Source organism: Bombina bombina, chromosome 2, assembly GCF_027579735.1.
Source record: "Bombina bombina isolate aBomBom1 chromosome 2, aBomBom1.pri, whole genome shotgun sequence".
Lineage (NCBI taxonomy): Eukaryota > Metazoa > Chordata > Amphibia > Anura > Bombinatoridae > Bombina > Bombina bombina.
This window is the reverse complement of record NC_069500.1, coordinates 549,292,839-549,313,356: the sequence shown is the minus strand read 5'-3', so window position 1 is coordinate 549,313,356 and position 20,518 is coordinate 549,292,839. Positions and strand designations below refer to the sequence as shown.

General features: G+C 37.0%; 1 protein-coding gene across 1 annotated transcript in view; it reads left to right on the top strand.

Annotated features, from left to right (window-relative positions):
- The first annotated feature begins 3,410 nt into the window (after nt 1–3,410).
- Nucleotides 3,411–20,518, top strand: part of LOC128649249 (spindle assembly abnormal protein 6 homolog) — a 445,197-nt gene continuing 428,089 nt past the window's right edge. Inside the window, exon 1 of the mRNA XM_053702402.1 lies at nt 3,411–3,696. Within this exon, the coding sequence (XP_053558377.1) occupies nt 3,632–3,696 (65 nt within the window). The 5' untranslated portion in view covers nt 3,411–3,631. The remainder of the gene's footprint in view (nt 3,697–20,518) is intronic.

Here is a 20,518-nt window from a genome sequence, read left to right as displayed (position 1 = left end):
CGGATCCATCTTCAAGACATCCGACGCGGAGCATCCTCTTCGTCCGATGGCCGACGACTGAATGACTAATCCTTTAAGTGATGTCATCCAAGATGGCGTCCCTTGAACTCCGATTGGCTGATAGAATCCTATCAGCCAATCGGACTTAAGGTAGGAAAAATCCTATCCACTCCGGAAAGATGAAGATAAAAGATGCCGCCTGGATGACGACTTCTACTGGTCTGGAGGTCCTCTTCTGGCCGGATAGGATGAAGACTTCGGACCCTCTGGAGGACCACTTGTGCCCGGCTGGGTGAAGACGTCTCAAGGTAGGGTGATGTTCAAGGGGGTAGTGTTTTTTTAAGGGGGGATTGGGTGGGTTTGAGAGTAGGGTTGGGTGTGTGGGTGGTGGGTTTTAATGTTGGGGGGGTATTGTCTTTTTTTTTTTACAGGTAAAAGAGCTGATTACTTTGGGGCAATGCCCCACAAAAGGCCCTTTTAAGGGCTATTTGTAATTTAGTATAGGGCAGGGATTTTTATTATTTTGGGGGGCTTTTTTATTTTATTAGGGGGATTAGATTAGATGTAATTAGTTTAAAATTCTTGTAATTCTTTTTTAATTTTCTGTAATTTAGTGTTTGTTTTTTTTCTTAATTTAGTTTATTTAATTGTAATTAATTGTAGGTAGTTTAGGTAATTAGTTTAATTATAGTGTAGTGTTAGGTGTAATTGTAACTTAGGTTAGGGTTTATTTTACAGGTACTTTTGTACTTATTTTAGCTAGTTAGATATTAAATATTTAATAACTATTGTACCTAGTTAAAATAAATACAAAGTTGCCTGTAAAATAAAAATAAACCCTAAGATGGCTACAATGTAATTATTAATTATATTGTAGCTATCTTATGGTTTATTTTATAGGTATTTAGTTTTAAATAGGATTAATTTATTTAATTGTAGTCATTTAATTTTATTTAAATTATATTTAAGTTAGGGGGGTTGGGGTTAATAAATTTAATATAGTAGCGGCGACATTGGGGATGGCAGATTAGGGGTTAATAAATGTAGGTAGGTGTTAGGGACGGAAGATTAGGGGTTAAAGGGACAGTCAAGGCCCAAAAAAACTTTTATTTTTCAAATAGGGCATGTAATTTTAAACAACTTTCCAATTTACTTTTATCACCAATTTTGCTTTGTTCTCTTGGTATTCTAGTTGAGAGCAAACCTAGAAAGGCTCATATGATAATTTCTAAGCCCTTGAAGGCCGCCTCTAATCACATGCTTTTGTATTTGCTTTTCACAGCAGGGGAGAGTAGTTCAGGTAAACCATATAGATAGCATTGTGATCACGCCCGTGAGTTGTGGCAGACACTGCACTAATTGGCTAAACTGCAAGTCAATAGATAATAACTAAAAGTCATGTGATTAGGGGCGGTCAGAAGATGCTTAGATACAAGATAGTCACAGCAGTAAAAAGTGTATTAATATAACAGTGTTGGTTATGCAAAACTGGGGAATGGGTAATAAAGGGATTATCTATCTTTTTAAACAACAAAAATTCTGGTGTTCACTGTCCCTTTAATTAAATTTAACTAGTGTTTGCGAGGCGGGAGTGCGGCGGTTTAGGGGTTAATACATTTATTAAAGTGGTGGCGATGTCCGGTCGGCAGATTAGGGGTTAAACATTTTAGTTAAGTGTTTCCGATGTGGGGGGCTCGGTTTAGGGGTTAATAGGTAGTTTATGGGTGTTAGTGTACTTGTTAGCACTTTAGTTAAGACTTTTATGTTACGGCGTTAGCCCATAAAACTCTTAACTACTGACTTTTATATGTGGTAGGAGTCTGGACAGGAGAGGATCTACCGCTCACTTTTTCAGGCGATCGTAATACCGGCATTAGGCAAATCCCATTAAAAAGATAGGATACGCAATTGACGTAAGGGGATTTGCGGTAAGCTAAAATCACGGGAAAAAAGTTAGCGGTAGACCCTTTCCTGCCTGACTCGAAATACCAGCGGGCGTTAAAAAGCAGCGTTGGGACCCCTCAACGCTGCTTTTTAAGGCTAACGCAAGACTCGTAATCTAGCCGAATGTGAGCAAAATTACTGAAAACAGAAAGATGTGAAATGGCTCAATACAAAACACAGGTAGCCCTTGGTTTACGCCGGGGTTAGGTTCCAGAAGGAATGGTTGTAAATTGAAACCCAGTTTATAATGTAAGTCAATGGGAAGTGAGGGAGTTAGGTTCCAGGCCCCTCTCAACATTGGCATAAGTAACACCTAATACATTATTTTTAAAGCTTTGAAATGAAGACTTAAAATGCTAAACAGCATTATAAACCTAATAAAATAATCACACAACACAGAATATATAATTAAACTAAGTTAAATGAACAAAAACATTTGCTAAACAGCATTATAAACCTAATAAAATAATCACACAACACAGACTTTACTTGCATTTTTCTGCAAACAGTTATTTCTATGCATTCCAATCTGGACTGATTTATAGACAGGAAGATCTTGTTCCTTTGCAAGCTGCTTGATAGCTCAGGTCTGGTTAAACTGATTAATTTCAGCTTGCTTGGCTTGCATATCTTTGCTGCAACACAAGCGGACAGCTCCACCTACTGGCTAGTTTAATCAATGCACTGCTTCTCAATGCTTTTCAATAGCAGTCACATGACTGAAAAAAAAGGTTGTTATTCTGAAATGGTGCAAATTGAACCATTGTAAACCGAGGGCCACCTGTAATCTAAAAATAAAATGCCCCAACAAAACAGAGCATTTTGTTTTTACACACATGTACCTTTAAACCATTAAAAAGGGCAAATAATCTATTTTCTGTTTTAATCATCTGTATAATAGCGAACTTATATTTACTACAACTGTTCATATATAGTACTACACTATAATCTTGCAGCTGCAAAGCAACAAACCACTAACTGCTTTAGTATGACGATGAAATGTGTGTAACTAAGATTAGGAGAAACTAGATAAAATTATTTCTGAGATAAGTGCTTCAACAACAAAAGGCAAGTAAAAAAAATGTGCGCAAACAATTCAGCGTGATAGCAAAGTGTATCCGTAAACTGTGTGATATCTAGAACTACAATTCCTTTTAATCAGTCCTGAGTGCATTAACACACCTGCTCTGGGGCCTTGTGCAGGTACTGAAAAAGTTGTGCTTGTTTACTCTAACATCACCGTCGCTGGAAGCTGAGGAGCAGCAACCAGACAAGGAGAAAGAGAAAAGGCAGTGTTGGCGGCGGGAAGGTGGCGCGAATACCCTCGGGAGCCGCGGCTGTATGGGTGTAGGTTGGGCCTTAGCTGGGGGAGGTTCACACAGTGCAAGGTGCGGCAAGGCCTGGCTCAGTCCCAGGGACACTTTGGGGTATTGATGATCGCGCCGCGGCCTCGCTGATCCTTTTTTTTTTTTTTTAAACAGGTGCCTTTTCCTGCCCCTCCTTCTGAGCCTGGAGTAGGATTTTTTTTTATTTTTTTCTGGAAGGAAGTTACGAATACGTGCAAGGTGTACATCGCAGAAGTGGATTTTAAGAGAAGAAAACAAGATTTTATAATTATAATAAACCGAAGTGATTTTGGGCTATGTGATAAAGTGTGTGAAAGGAGAGGACTCTTTTTCTGGACACAATGACTGAGGAGCTCTTCTGTAAAGTTGTCTCTATTGTAATTAAGTGCAAGGATTGTGAAGACAGGTAAGAAGATGCATTTGGGATTATAGTGAAAAAAAGCTGTTATACACTTTTCTTATGCTGTGGGTCTGTATACTGGACAAGTGATAGTTATTTGGTAACAAAAACGCAACGTTGTTTTAGTTAGACAACACACGCATTTTTGCTTTTCACCATATCACGTTTAAGCTGCAGTGCAAATTTTTGTCTGGATAATTAACTGGTTGATAGGGCTGCTGCTGTGACAGCCACATTGGTTAGGTTAAAAGGCTGATGCTGTTATAGCACACTTCCTATTGTGCTGCCCCACACCCCAAATTAGTAACTGTATCCAAACTGTAGTACAGTCCCCCTCCTTTGTACCGTGCTTCAATAGACACTCAAGCTTATTTTTTTATAATGCATTCCTTTTACATGTAACTAGGGTTTTTTGGAACTGAGTTGACTACTTTTAAACACGTGCCCTGAATCAGCGATAATTCTGGTCAAGAAAATAAGCCAAACCATATGCTTGGTTACTGTGGTCCAATATATTTTCGTATCAGCTTTAAAAACAAACAAAAAAGGAATTTCCAGTAATCGATTTAAAATATATACAGAGTTGTTGACCAATTCACTATATAAACTCAACTATACATTTCTCTCACTGGTTCAATGCAGGACCAGACTAGGAATAAAAACAGCTCAGGAATTTCTTTTTGTTTAGACCAGCCCTGGATGACTTTATACAGCAACACATGTTCAGATCCAACTCAGCTCACCTGCCCTACAGGGTACACCATTGTTTCTAAAGTACCCCCAACAGACCAGATTTTCATTTATAGCTGAACCAGTGCACAGGTGAAATAATCAGCTGAGGGTGAGAGCAGGTTAGTAACCATGGTGTTACTGATCAGCTGATTACTTTGCCTGTGCACAGGTTCAGCTATAATGAAAACGTGGCCTGGGTACCTGAGGACCACGGTTGAGAAACCCTGTTGTACACTAACATAAGTCCACCTACTGTAATCTTACCCTAACATAGCTACTCACCCTATGCTGTGCCCTGATATGTGTGCTCCAATTGTTCCATATTCTACCTCCTGTTTTTTTTCCCATTTGGGCCTGGGGTGTGTAATGTTACCCTACACCTTGCCCTGACATACTGTGCATAAGTTCCTGGAGAATATCTGTAACCCAAATTGATGACTGTTGGTAGCCCCTAACTGTAATGTTGGCACCAGTTACTGTGTAGTTGTCTAATGGTCACTAATAATAAGTGTGTATGCTAGCAGAAGCAACACAGTATTCTTCAGAGCTCACGCAACAGCTTTTAGCCTGAGTGGTCTCAAAAATACAGATCATGCTAAACACTGTCAACCTTACATACAGGCTTCTCAAAAAGGCAAACTAAGCATGGAAGCTCGCCCTCGCACGCACTCACTGATGACGAATGGAGGCGCGCCTCAAGCGAATTGTGTATGCGAATGGGAGGAAAATGTTTTCATGAAAATGTATTGATGAATATTATTAAATTTAATTGTGCAATTGCAATTAGTCAGTGGGTATTTTCTTTCTTTTTAATTTGTAAAACACATTCCCTGTGCTTTTTGTATTATATCAGTCTTGAGTAAATCTAGTAAATGCCAACATGGTTTGTCTGCTTTACTTTTTTTATTTATATTATTAAGACATTGTTGTATGTATCCGAAAGTATAGCTTTTATTGTTATATCATTGTATAGGTTATATGGACTGGATGATTTTTTTTTTATTTTTTATAGTTCTAAACTCAAGCTAACCTTATGTTTAGATCATCAGTCATAAATAACCATACTGAGATGCTATAATCAAGAACTCTGATGTTGACATTTTGGCCACAGTATTGTGGTTGACAATCTCACAGATACAAAAATTGTTTCAGGATATCGTTTCTGTCAGAGTGTTGGCTCATAATATGTCAGCACCTGGATGAGAATATTTTGGAGAAATTATTTAATGTGATGAATGAGACAATTGGATAATGGTAGAAGGATTTAAAAAGCTGAGAGACAGTGATTATACATTTAGCTCTCATTTTAAATGGGTCATTTTTCACCAATTCACAATAGCAACCAATAATTGAGAGACTAAACTCACCTATTTCACTCATATTGCACTTTGTGAGCTCTCTTCAAAAGGATATAATTATCTGAAAGTGTGTGAGACTTTTAAGGCATTTTTTTCACTTTAAACTTAAAGTTCCATTATAGTTAAAAAAAAAATCAAATGCTATATTCTATTAGGGCATGATTTTAAGAATATTGACCCTAGACTACTTTTGTGTTTAACCCCCACAAAGGTTAAATCCACAGTACAAGTACCACTCGGGACTCACAGTTCACTGCTGGTCCCAAGCGGAAAACACACTAGTTGAACAACTCATATGTCGAATTAGCTCTGCTAATTTGATCAGTAGTGTTTTCTTCTCTGGACTCTGCAGGGGTCCCTGCACACAGTAGTTTAGGGCCTATAGTCTTAAAATTACATGCTTTATTATTATTTCTTTAATGGCCCTTCAAAGGGGATTTTTTTACATTTTAGTGTTTTGTGAGATCCACATTTTTTTTTTATATATATTTGAAGTTTTTTTTACTGTGTGAAAACCATTTTAACCCTTTCCTGTCAGGGCTAAAGTGTCTACATCGGAACAACTGTTCTGATGTAGACAAATTGAAACCACGCAATCGTGCACATGATCCCGAGATTTCAATTATTGGATCGCGTCTGGGGGGTGTCCCTACAACCCTAGGAACGCCCTCCAGACCGCGATCAAATCCAGGAAGCACAGAAGGCTTCAGGACAGCCGTTGGCTATGACATTCTATTCCGTCATAACGGCTCTAAAGCCCAGTGTAATTATGACAGAATATAACTGCATTAAAAGGTTAATAAGCTTAGATTTTATCACTTAAAATGAAGGTAATGTTAACCATTCTGGATCTATGCTACGCTTATATTAAGTCTCAGTAAACATTGTCACTACGTTTAATAATACACCTCTCTTTTTATTTTTTTATTTTATACAAGTTTAAAAATCTGTACTTCCTGCTTTTTCAATGTGTGACATATAGAGTGGTCCCACCCACTCTATACGTAGCTATGAAGTGCGCTCCTGTGAATATATGTATATGCGCATGCGCCAGTCTCCGATTAAACTTCAGTCACTTCACTGTATCGAACGTGCTGGCTGTAACAGAACATGCATGGCTCATGAACGCACATATACACAGAAAACAAATTGGTATTTTTGTCCGCATGCGCTAATTATATTGCGCATGCGTACATTAACAAATGGGCGTATTTGTAAAGGTGGTTGAACACCCCGGGGGGGGGGCAGCGTTGATTGGAAATTTGTATAAATCGCCATCAATGACGAAAAATTTGAATAATGCAGGCGGACAAACGGCGTTCATACATATTTCATTTATAAGGTATTATAACTGCTAAATAAGCGTTGATTGACGAATCCATGAATGAAACTTAGGCTTATTTTATGCAATTGTTCAATTGTCGTGACGCAGTTAGCTTGATTTTACCTTCACTTTAAATGAGCTGTTTTTACATTCATAACATGCAGCATTTCAGAGATTTATGTACATTCAGATATGGGGCCTGGGACATAATGTATGGAATTCCTTTTGATTACCTTAAATAAGTAGGTTTACTATTTTATTACAGTAAACATTTATTGAAATTTGCATATTAAATTAAACTGAGGTTCATGTGACATTGTCACTAGTATATGCATACTATCAATACAAAATTACATACAGTATCTTTACAGTAAAATTTAAACACACAATTTCTGACATCAAGGATACACCGAGCGCATAAATAGAAATAAGGGCTTTTAGTGTTTAGGAATTCTAACAAAAACATTAGAATATGTGTTAATCCAAGCCACTAAATATGTTTGTTTGATTTTAAAAATTGGAAGCCAACTTCTATAAAAAAAAAAAAAAAAGTAAAGGAGAAATTACACCCCCCCCACATTCTCATCTTCCTTGAAGGTTTATTTTACTACACACATTTTGAAACAAGTCCTTCAACAAACCCCTTGAATTAAGAGGGCTACCTGTAATTGTAATTTTTTACAGTATGTGTATATATATATATATATATATATATATATATATATATATATATATATATATATATATATATATACATACATACACATACATTTTGGGTGATTTATTTAATTTATTTTGAAATAGTTTTTATTTGTAATTTTGTTGTGTTTACAAATATATTTAGCATAGCTTTTCAATAAGAAAACAGTATCATAACATTTCTACATTCACTTCTTTTGTACAATTTATTCATAAATCAAACTTTTGTATCTATCTTCTGCCTCTTTGTATCATTATACATCAAGTTTTAATACAGTCTAGATTGGTTCATCCGGTCTCTATCTAACCCTTTATTGGAAATGCTTTTCCTTGAAGCAATTCTCTAAGTTCTAGTATTTTGGTATACATATAGGAACGAAGGACAGGTGCGTGTAAAAGTCTGTTGGTCTCGGCCCCCCAGTTATCAATGAATGTGACCCAAAGCCTCAGGCATATTGCGTCTTAATCTTAAATCAACTTCGGGAAACATGATTTATGGTTCCCATTGGGCTAAAAAGCTCTCCTTAGTATTTAATTTATTCGCTGCTAAGTTGGTCATCTCGTAGTGGTAGGCTATTTTTCCTTTTATGAAATTAAAATTTGGAGGTATTGCCTTCCAGAATTGAGCTATGCATATTCTAACTATAGTACATATAGTCATTATCAATATATGATAGATTTTGGGAATATCTGGTATTGGGAAGTGTAATAACGCTTGTTCTGGTATTAGAATTATCTGTTTTTGGAAAATAGAACTAATCATAGTAGAGGATTATTCCAATATATTTGTAATTATTTTCACAATGCCACCACATATGCATATATGTTCCTCTTTCACCACATCCTCTATAGCATAGTTGAGAGTTCTCTGTCTCAGTTCTGAGAGACCTTATTGGGTGTAAATACCAACAAAAATGAACTTTTAATATAGTTTTCTTTAAGTAGAGCATTAGGTGAGGATAGTCCTCATGATAAGTTATTTGACCAGGTAGTGATGGGCCATGTATTTTAGAGTTCTTGTTCCCATTTTATCATAATTGGAGTTTTAGTCTCTTTAATTGTTGAATTAAATATGGGATACAAAATGGAAATTTGGCCTTTGACATGGGATGTCGTCAAACAAAGGGATTCAAAGACAGTGTTTGGGGGGAGTTTCTCTGTACCCATTATGTCCCATATTCTGGATGTCAACTATAAATAGTAATACCAAGTATTCTTTTCTGGAGTGCTCAGAGCATTATAATTATCAAAAGATATTGGTTTATCATTTATTAGAACATCAGCAATCCTATAGAGTCCCTTGTTAGCCCATTTGATTTGTATGTGGGAGTCTATATAAGAAGTTAGAGGTATCATTGGTGTTACCCTAGATTTTTCTTGAATTATAGGGTACTTGGTTTTTTAAAGTATCCCAAATGTGAATAGTGTGTTTTGATCGCTATGTAGGTGTTCCTAAGGGGGTGGCCTTCAGACTTAGATGTCCAAAGAAGGCTGATTGACATTCATCATGGATGTTTCAATGTGGATCCATTTTGGGCCATTCGTGCTGAATAGTAGTATGAGACTAAGTTTGGTAGTCCTACTTTTCCTTTATTTCGAAGTTGGCACATTTTTTATTTGTTGATTCTAGCCTTTTTACCCCGCCAAATAAATCAAAGAATATATTTTTGTAGTTTATGTAATTCTGAGGTAGGGACCAAAATGGGAAGTGATCGAAAAAGGTACAGTATTTTGGGTAGAAGGGTATTTTAGTTGTGATGATCCTACCATATAATGAAATTTGAAGTTTCATCCATTTAGACATTAAGGTTCTAATGTGTGCAAACATTGGGACATAATTTACCTGGTATAAGGTGTGTATATTGGGTGGTAATTTAATGCCAAGGTAAGTGAGCGTTTTCTTAAAGGGACAGTCAAGGCCCAAAAAAACTTTTATTTTTTAAATAGGGCATGTAATTTTAAACAACTTTCCAATTTACTTTTATCAACAATTTTGCTTTGTTCTCTTGGTATTCTAGTTGAGAGCAAACCTAGAAAGGCTCATATGATAATTTCTAAGCCCTTGAAGGCCGCCTCTAATCACATGCTTTTGTATTTGCTTTTCACAGCAGGGGAGAGTAGTTCAGGTAAACCATATAGATAGCATTGTGATCACGCCCGTGAGTTGTGGCAGACACTGCACTAATTGGCTAAACTGCAAGTCAATAGATAATAACTAAAAGTCATGTGATTAGGGGCGGTCAGAAGATGCTTAGATACAAGATAGTCACAGCAGTAAAAAGTGTATTAATATAACAGTGTTGGTTATGCAAAACTGGGGAATGGGTAATAAAGGGATTATCTATCTTTTTAAACAACAAAAATTCTGGTGTTGACTGTCCCTTTAACCCATGCAAAGGAGAAGTTTATTTTTAGATTTTTGATGTGTTCCGGTATATGAATGCTGAGTGCCTCACACTTCTCATCATTCATTTTATAATTAGATAAATGGCTGAATTTTGTATCAAGGAATACAATGGTGGGAGGTATAATAAGAGTTTGGTAAAGATAATATAACATCGTCTGCAAAAAGCGACACCTTGTATTCAGTGTCATCGATCAAGATTCCAGTTATATCTGGGTTATCCCTCATTTTTATGGCCAAAGGCTCTATACATAACGCAAATAAAAGGGATGAAAGTGGGCATCCCTGACGAGTTCGTATATTTATAGGTTTTAATTGATAACCCGCTAATTTAACGTAGGCCGTGGGGTTGGAGGAGAGGGCGTATAGGGCTGTGTGGAATGCCTCTTCACTTTATTAAGGATGGCGTGCATGTATTCCCAATTCATTCTATCAAACACCTTCTCTGCATCCAACAATAGGAACAGAGAAGGTGTTCTTCTTTTTTACTGTTGTTATATCTATCAAATCTATTATTTTGCATCTGTTGTCGGGAGCTTCTCTATGAAAGCCACTTGATCGGGGTGAATTAACTTGACTAATAGGGGGTTTAAACAATTTTCTAAAATTTTGGTTAATAACTTTGTCCTGATTAATCAAGGAAATAGGCCTATAGTTTTGGCAATATTGAGTATTTTTCCCATGTTTCGGGATAACAGCTATACGTGCTAGTAGCATATCTTTGAGAATTTTTTTTTTTCCTTGTAGAATAAAATTTAAAAAGGTTTGTTAATTGAGGGACTAATACATCTTGGAGGGTCTTGTAAAACATACTTAAGTACTCGTCCAGCCCGGGTGCTTTAGAACTCTTCAGGTGTTTGATGACTAACCTCTATTAGGGAGATTGGTGCATTTAAAGTGTCTATCTAGCTTCTTAAGTGTTGGTAATGTACTGGTATCTAAAAATTCATTTAGCTCAGCAATTTTATCCTGATTCTTCTTCTTATTATTTATTATTATTATTATTATTATTATTATTATGTGGGAGATTGTATAGTTTGTTATAGAAATCTGAGAAGGTATTTGCTATAATCAAGAGGTCATTCCGTAGTCTTACACCTGCTTGTTGAATTTGGGGCACTGTGGATGTTCTAACAATCTTTTAAGTTTATTTGGGGGGATTGGGGGGGCGGCAGGCAGGTTAGGTCATGACTTATTTTAGTTAATATGAACCTATTGTTATTAGGTAAAGTGAGAGGGGGGGATAGGGGTTGTTAATGCAGGAGAGAGTAGTTAACTCTTATGCAACGTACAACATTTTCCTTTAAACATAGCAAATAATGTATAGAACTAGGTAACTAACATTTAAAGAACTTCTGTACCTTCAATTATATTGATTGAAACATAAACCATTAGATAAGGGTATTGAGAACCTCCTTACTTAGGAAAACTAGATGGTCAACCTCAATCTTACTGTCTCTTGAGTTCAGGTAATGGACGAGTCCTCATCATCTGGTGAGTCTGAGTTATATGAAGTACTGTGCTGTGGTTTAGATCTTTTGGCTCTTCCATCTTTTCCAACTGAGGTCCATTCTCTTTAGAAATTTTTATTTTGGTGGTTGGAGGCCGGAGTCGTTAGTTCAGATTCAAACTGGATTTGAAGTCTTGTCAGATGTGCTTTTCCTTCTTCCAATGTTGAGCAGCTAAAGGAGTTGTTTTGGTAGGTAAAGATCAACTTGAAGGGGAAGTTCCATCTGTATCTGATTTATGCTTTCTTAAGCGCTGTAGTGATGGGTTTCATATCCCTCTGTTTCCTGAGGGTTATTGGAGCCAAATTTTGTAAATTTTTGTATCTGATGACCTTCATACTCCAGACTTTGTTGTGTTCTTGCCGCTTTCAGGATTAATTCCTTAATATGTAAATAATGCAGCTTGCTGATGTCTCTAGCAGAAGTTTGTTGTGGCTTCGTCAGAGCTCTATGCACTCTGTCCATTAGCAGTAAAGTAGTATCAATATCTGGTTGTAATTGATGAAATAGGTTAGTGATCGTTTCTTGTAGATCTTTATAGGTTTCAGGGAGATTTCTGATTCTTAAATTGGATCTGTGAGATCTGTTTTCCAGGTCTTCAATTTCTGCCTCAAGTTTTATTTGACAGATTGCGTCTTATTCTTCATCTTGTAGTAGGGATGCACCGAAATGAAAATTGTGGACCGAAAATTCAGGATGCCCTTGACCGAAAACCGAAACAGACTTTTTTTTCCAAAATGATTTTAAAATAGTTTAAGGTATTTTTTAATTGCCTTTTTTGTTTGGCACTAGCACAGAAACAGATGTGCTAGATATAAAATTTACTGTACCTCATGGTGCAGAATGGAAAGCAACCTAAGTTACCCAGCTGGTCTGTTAGTAGCACTTGCTTGTGTCTGCTAAACTATGTCAACTCCAAGAGAAGGCTGCAGGTTTATTTGTTATTTCTTTTTTCCCCCCCTTTCCTAGTGTATATCCATGTACCCTCGCCTCTGTTTAGAATGCTTACTTTTTTTAATTATTTTTATGCTAGACAGCAGACCTAAATATATATAATTATTCTTTGTTGATCATTATGTGACTCATTACTTTTGCCATCTAATAATTATCGGCATGATCGCTCAGAGCTACAGGCAACCTCGTCTTCTACACATAACTGGTACTGGATATAACACGCATGTGTGTGATTTTTTTTTAATGATTGCTATACCGCTGCATAGGGGCACTTGGGAATCACGCAACTTTTTTTTTCTGATTGGGATGCGAAGGGTGGACTCTGGGCTTAGTGAAACTGCCCCTTTTGCTTAATTTTACAATAGCCATGGCATTCCCTAAGTTACAAACAAGATATATGGCATTTCTCGTCCATGGTTTTTATCATGTGACGCTTCATTAATTTTTATAAAAATGTGACATGTTTCTTAAGCAATATAATACCACTCATTTTATTTAGGCTAGTATGACACCACTCATTCATTTGTTTGCATTAAATATGATACCCTCATTTGTTTTTGCATTTACATTTGGTATGATACCCCTGGTTCTTAAGTCGGTATTTACAATCAATATAGCACACACTCATGCATTTCTTAATTTAGAATGACACCCCTCATTCATTTCTTAAAACAGTATGACACCCCTTCATTGATTGATTTTTTTTTTTTTTTTTTTTTTTTTTAACAAACAATATGACACGCGCGTGCAATTTCAGTCCGAGGACTGGATTCTGATTTGCTTATCAGTTTAAGAAGAAGGCAGCTACGTTATAGTGGGGGGAGTTCGGCATCCATATTGACCGGGTATTAGAGTAGTTAGCACCGCTGATTAGGACAGAAGCAAGGCGGCAAGGGAGGAGGGGTATAGTGTAGGCGGACCTCCGTTTCTTAATTTACTATATAAAAACCTGTTACACTAAGTGTTGAATGTCCCTTTAATTATGACACCCTTGCACTTTTTGCAACAAATATGACACAGCATGACACCACTAATTCATTTAAGTCACTATGACACCCCCTCATTTTTTTTAAATACAATATGACACCCCCCAATTTCTTAATTATGACACACTTCCACTTTTTGCAACAAATATGACACCTCATTCATTTTTAAGGTAGTATAACACACTTCATTAATTTTCTACACACATGATACCCTTAATTAATTTCTTAAGTCAGTATGGCGCCCCCTCATTGATTTTTTTTTTTTTTTTTAACATACAAATTACAATAGGACACCCTTAATTTCTTTGACACCCTTCCACTTTTTGCATCAAATATGACACCTCATTCATTTTTTTAAGGAAGTATGACGCACTTCATTAATTTTTTTTAAAAAACAATATTGCCAATTTGTGCAATAAATATGATACTCTTCATTCATATTGACTTAAATAACTGAGTGTTATTATAGAATCATGTCACATTTTTATAAAAATGAATGCAGCATCACATGTTAAAAACCATAGACGAGAAATGCCATATATTTTGTATGTAGCTTAGAGAATGCCATGGCTATTGTAAAACCAAGCAGAAGGGGCTGTTTCACTAAGTCCACCCTTCACCTTCCCAATCAGAAAAAAATATATATAAGTTGCGTGATTCCCAAGTGCCCTGGTGTAGCGTGGTGCGGTACAGAAATTGTTAAAAATTGCGCGCATGCATGTTAAACAGGGTCCAGGAATTTGAGAGGAGCCCTCAAGGAAGTGACACGGTTCTCTGTTTTGTCCGAGCACAAGCTCCTGGTATAACTACAAGATGCGCTGGAAGCGCACTAAGGGCAGAAGCTGCATCACATCCCTCCTCCCTCACAGTCTACCACATTTGTTCATATAACCAGATGTTTTCATTATTTCTAAGGGGGGTAATTTTCGGCCGGTTTGCCCCTCTTTCGGCCGAAATGGGATAGGCCCATTTTTTGCTGAAAATTTGGGTTGCTGAAATGTCGGTGCATCCCTATCTTGTAGTGTTATATAGTCCCTCTGGTATAAATAATTCTTAGTGGAAAACGTTCAGCTAAATATAAATACCAGCACTCCTACGGGCTTTTGTTGTAAAGATGAGGGTAATATAGGATTGAGTTTGTATGTTTTCTCTAATATTCAGTTGTCAGGTTGATTCATAAGGTTATTTGAGCCTGCCAGATCCTCCACCCCTACAATGTCATATCTTGTATTTTTTAGGCCATGTTAGGGGGCAATCAAAGTGGGTTGCTTTTTTTATTTGATGTAAATTGTTAAATTACTTGTGCATGTAATTAATTCAGCTTTTAAAGGAGCATTTTTATTTGTGCTCTATTTGGATTATGCTTTCTTTGAAGGATTGCAATTTCTCATTTATTGCCAGGAAATTAAGCACTGTTTCTAGAGATAATGTCTATATGTAGAATCTTAAAGTCTGAGTAGTCCAGTTTGGGGATGTCAATCCCAACTGCATAGTTGCGGTATTGTCATCTGAAAATTGTGCTGTGCAATTGTGATTGATCTCTCTGATTCCCACCTTGTCCCTCGGTATGTTAATGTGCAGGGTTTCAATTACTTACACAGCTTGTGGCGTAATGCACTGTATGCCTCTTATCTGCAATCTTACCTCCTTTACGTTGTGGCTGTGGTGTCCAAGGAGGACTTTGAGGTCCTCCGCAAGCAAGAGCCATCTTGATTGCTGCTGTATTGTGTTGGCGATCACCGGAGCGGAGCCCCGACTCTCCTGTAGCCTCAATTGATTCTAAGGCCTCCCTCCTGTAGTATTGTCAGCGACAGCTGCCCTTTCCGTTTTGCCACCAGAGCGGGTCCTGACCCTCTAGCAGTCGTGAACAATTCTGAGGCCTCTCCTCTATCGGAGTTCTGATTGTGGTGTCGGTCACTGGAGCGGAGCCCCAACCCTACAGTTGCCGCAAAAGGTTCCTAGGCCTCGATCTCTGACGCTCCTGAAATACCTTAATTCCGTGTCGCCAGCGTCTCAAATTAAGCCATCTGCAGTAGACTTCTAATAGTAAGAAATTGTGAACAGGATGTAGGACTTTGGTTAAAGTTAGTCTCAATTTTGAGTTACTTTTGTATGGAGCTCCAGCAAGATACGTCTTGTCTCAATGGCTGCTGGCTCTGCCCCCCCCCCCCCCATTTATTTAATTTAAAAGGGTTTCTGGCATGTTACAATGCAAAACTAGTATAAGGAACACATTTCATACTATGATTTGTGGACAATTATTTGACAGCCGGCTTCTCTCTTTTCTGAATCAATCAAAAGGCAAACCTACATTTGTTCAAGTATTAAATTCAATATTTCAAAATATTTATAGTTTGCAATCTTTTTTGTGCTTAGAGCAAGCATACAGTTAAAGTGAAGGTGAATTTTGATGAATTAGTTCCCGGTTTTTAAGAATCCTATTAAAAAGAAGGGCACTTTAATTCATCAAAATTGAAATTTCACTTTTTTTCTTCAAAAACTTACCTTTTAATCCTGGCAGCCGCTACAGCGATTTCCCCCGGCCATCGGAAGCCTCTGCAGACATCAGAAATGACGAATCCGGCTTCCTCCAATCGCGGCTTCGTGAAGCCTGATTCGTTATTTTGGACCCGCGAAGACTGCTTGCGACTGGCGGAGGAAGTGCCAGGATTAAAAGGTAAGTTTTCGAAGAAAACGAGTGAAATGTCAATTTTGATGAATTAAAGTGCCCTTGTGTGCAATAGGATTATTAAAAACCTGGCACTTATTCATCAAAATTGACCTTCACTTTAATAAAGCCCTTATCCATGGTAAACTTTTGAATATACTCCATCATTTTACTGTGGATGAGAGAGGTCATTATTACAGAAGTGTTTTTGCTTGAACACTTATGTGTTTTTGTCAATACAATTCCCAATCTTTGCTTGCTCTACAAAACCATATATTTTTCAGAGAGCTTATTGCAGCAGTTTAGTGCTGGCAAACTCTGGTCTAAATTGGTAGTGTTGTTGTAATGCTAGTGTTGTATTATTTTTTAAAAAACATACATGGAAGCATTGAAAGTTAGATATTCTGGCATATTTTGATGCAAACTTTTGAAAACATCAAGTAAAGTCAAGTGTGATAGAAGTGTTAGGACCCAAAATACAATAGATCACCGATAGGTAAAATAGAGATACTAAGGAGGCAGTTAGAAAGTTTATTAAAAACTATGTAAGTGCATACTTTAGTATATCTTTTTTTAAAATATTTGATCTCCTGCTTATCCCATAATACTAGGCACATGCTTAAAGGGACAGTCAAGTTGAAATTAAACTTTAACAATCCAGATAGAGCATGCAATTTAAAACAAGTTTCCAATGCGCTTATTTTATCTTATTTGTTTTGTTCCCTTTGGTAGCCTTTGTTATAAAACATTCCTAGGTAGGCTCAGGAGTAACAATACACTACTGATTGCTTGCTGCTGATTGGTGTCTGCATATATGTATCTTGTTATTGGCTCACCCAATGTGTTTAGATCACAGTAGTGTAGTGTTGCTTCTTTAACGAAGATAACCAAGAGAATTAAATTAATGTTTAATAGAAGATGAAACAATGTTGAAAATTGTGTGGTCTATCTCAAACATTGAAAAAAATGGGTTTGAAGTTAATGTAAACTTGAGCATTCTCGCTCAAGTCATAGGATAGAGTTTAAATCCTGAGCTGAGATTTTTAAATTTTAGTGCCAGAAAGATAAGCGCCGTTCCTCCGCCCACCATAGTCCTCAGTTACTTGACAGATGACGCATCTGCAATTCACTCACTAATTTTTTTTTAAATTCTATCCTATGACTTGAGCGAGTACGCTCAAGTTTACATTCACTTTAATGTCCATTTTAATCTTTTAGTAATGTGAAAGCTACAGCATTTAAACAATACTTTTTTATAGTGTTGAATTTAAAAATAAATTTTAAGCAATCCATATTATCCATCAACAGTCGTGTCTGGTGTATTGAATCCATAGGGATTGAATGGTAGTCGCTTGTCCCAATTATAACCAATTTATAGGTATGGCTGTCTTATTTGTAGGGACTTATTTGGTAGATAAAGAAAATACAAGCTATACATTTTCCCAGTATGACTGAAATGTAGTCTATTTAGATGACCATACCTTACTACATACAACCTGTTCAGCTTGTCTGATTACTTATTAGAAGTAAAGTAATTGTTCTTTCCTTTGTAACAGCAGGAGTTGACACATCCTGTAAACCAGAGAGCAATGACTCCTAGAATTTTACTTAGGGCAATTAAACTTTGAATTAATCTGCAAAATAAGCATCTGTCTTTACACACAGCTGACTATTTATTTAGTTTGTTTCTTGTGCTTGGTACAAATTTGCCAACCCCCTGTGTAAAGATATGTATTTATCGGCTTACTGTGGCAGACCTATACTAAGCATTATTGCACAAATAGTACTGACCAATCCTGTTGTTGTTTTTTCATATTATACTAGCACACATTTTTTTTATTTAGTGTGTTCTAATTGGGTCAAAGCTATACACAATTTTCCTCCTCAACAAACCTTGTGTGTTTACAACAAAATAATTTAATATCTTAGGTTATATTACTTATCTGCCTTAAAGGGATAGTCTCTCTAGTCAAAATTAAATTTTCATGATTCATATAGGGCATGCAATTTTAAGCAACTTTCTAATTTACTTCTATTATCAGTTTGTCGTTGTTCTCTTGCTATCTTTATTTGAAAATGCAATAATGTAAGCATAGGAGCCGGCCCATTTTTGGTTCAGAATCTGTGTAGCGCTTTCTGATTGGTGGCTAAATGTAGCCACCAATCAGCAAGCACTACCCAGGTGCTGAACCAAAAATGGGCCAGCTCCTATGTTTACATTCAAATAAAGATACCAAGAGAACAAAGAAATTGATAATAGGAGTAAATTAGAAAGTTGCTTTAAATTGCATGCTCTATCTGAATCATGAAAGTTTAATTTAGACTAGACTTTCCCTTTAATACTAATCTACAAAGATCAAGTTAGTTGTCTAAGTGTAAACTTAACTGTAGGCAAAAACAAATTCTTGGCATATAGGACAATTTGTGACTTAATTGTCAAGGCAGAGGAAACAGTTTTCTGTGTTCAAAACCTTGTTGGATTTGCACATATTTTTAATGAAATATATTTTAAAAAGCCATTTTAAAGTGGAGAGTTTTTAATCAGAAAGTATTTTATCTCCCAACAAGGGTTTTGAAATTTGTGTAAAATACTTGATTTTAAAGGACCTGACGTGTACTTTGGAACCTCCTGGTTGCAGGGCCGGACTGGGATCAAAAATAGGCCCGGGCATTTTAAGGCAAAGCAGCCCACTCCTCCCCCATTTTGTATTTACCCTCCCAAATACACAATCATAAGCACGCACACCACACATACACACACTCGTATGCACACACACTCGTATGCACCCACACCACACATACATATACTCAAGCACCCACACCACATATACGCACTCTCATATGCACCCACACCACATATACACACTCAAATGCACAGACACACCACACATACACATACATATACACACACTCATATGCACACACACCACACATATAAACATGCATATGCACCCACACCACACACGTGTGTGTGTGTGTGTGTATATATATATATATATATATATATATATATATATATATATATATATATATATATATATATATACACATACACGCATACCACACATACACACACTCGTATGCACGCACACCACGCACTCGTATGCACGCACACTACGCACACACACTCTCATATGCACGCACACCACACATACACACTCTCATATGCACCCACACCACTCAACACATGAACACACACCGTACACCACATACATATAAAGGTAAATTGAAATATTGAAGTAAACCACACAACAAAACATGCTACACTAGTAATTTGTGGAGATTGATAATTTTGAATGCTTTTATAAACGGCAGTACTCTTCTTTTTTGCAAGGAAAAACAACTAAATCCTTTATTCCATGGATTTGAATCATTGAGGTTCAAAACAGTCATCATTGTATCAATACAAGTTAAGGGATATAGTAAAACATTTTTAGTAACTGCAAGCAAGATATACCAGCAAAACCCAAATATTGTTTTTTTATGTGTTGTGTAATATACCAAAGGTTAACATTTTAAGACTTCACACTACAGAGAATACATTTTTACAAAAAAAATGCTACAGCAACATAGGAATTTAAATGGCGTGTGAGGGTTATATAAGCCAACTAACAGGATCCACAGTACCTTTTTATATATTAATTAACTTCTTCTAGATCTCTGGAATGACACTGGCCCTCTATCTATAGTAACATACTAGTGTTAGATTAGTTTATCTGCAGCCTAAATACACAAGAAATACTATCATTTTAGTAAGAGGTGCGCTTCTGCCAGCACTGAGGTTGTTTTACTTACTGCGTGGGTTCTGCAATGGTGCCCTGATAGTGATCCCCAGAAGTAAGTGTAGTGCCCACGTTTGCCTTGATGGTGATCTCAAGAAGTGTTGTGCCCACATTTGCCCTGATGGTGATCCCCAGAAGTAAGTGTAGTGCCCACGTGTGCCCTGATCGTGATCCCCAGAATTGTAGTGCCCACGTGTGCCCTGATCGTGATCCCCAGAATTGTAGTGCCCATGTGTGCCCTGATCGTGATCCCCAGAATTGTAGTACCCACGTGTGCCCTGATAGTGATCCCCAGAAGTAAGTGTAGTGCCCACGTGTGCCCTGATAGTGATTCCCAGAAGTGTAGTGCCCATGTGTGTCCTGATAGTGATCCCCAGAAGTAAGTGTTGTGCCCACATGTGCCCTTATAGTGA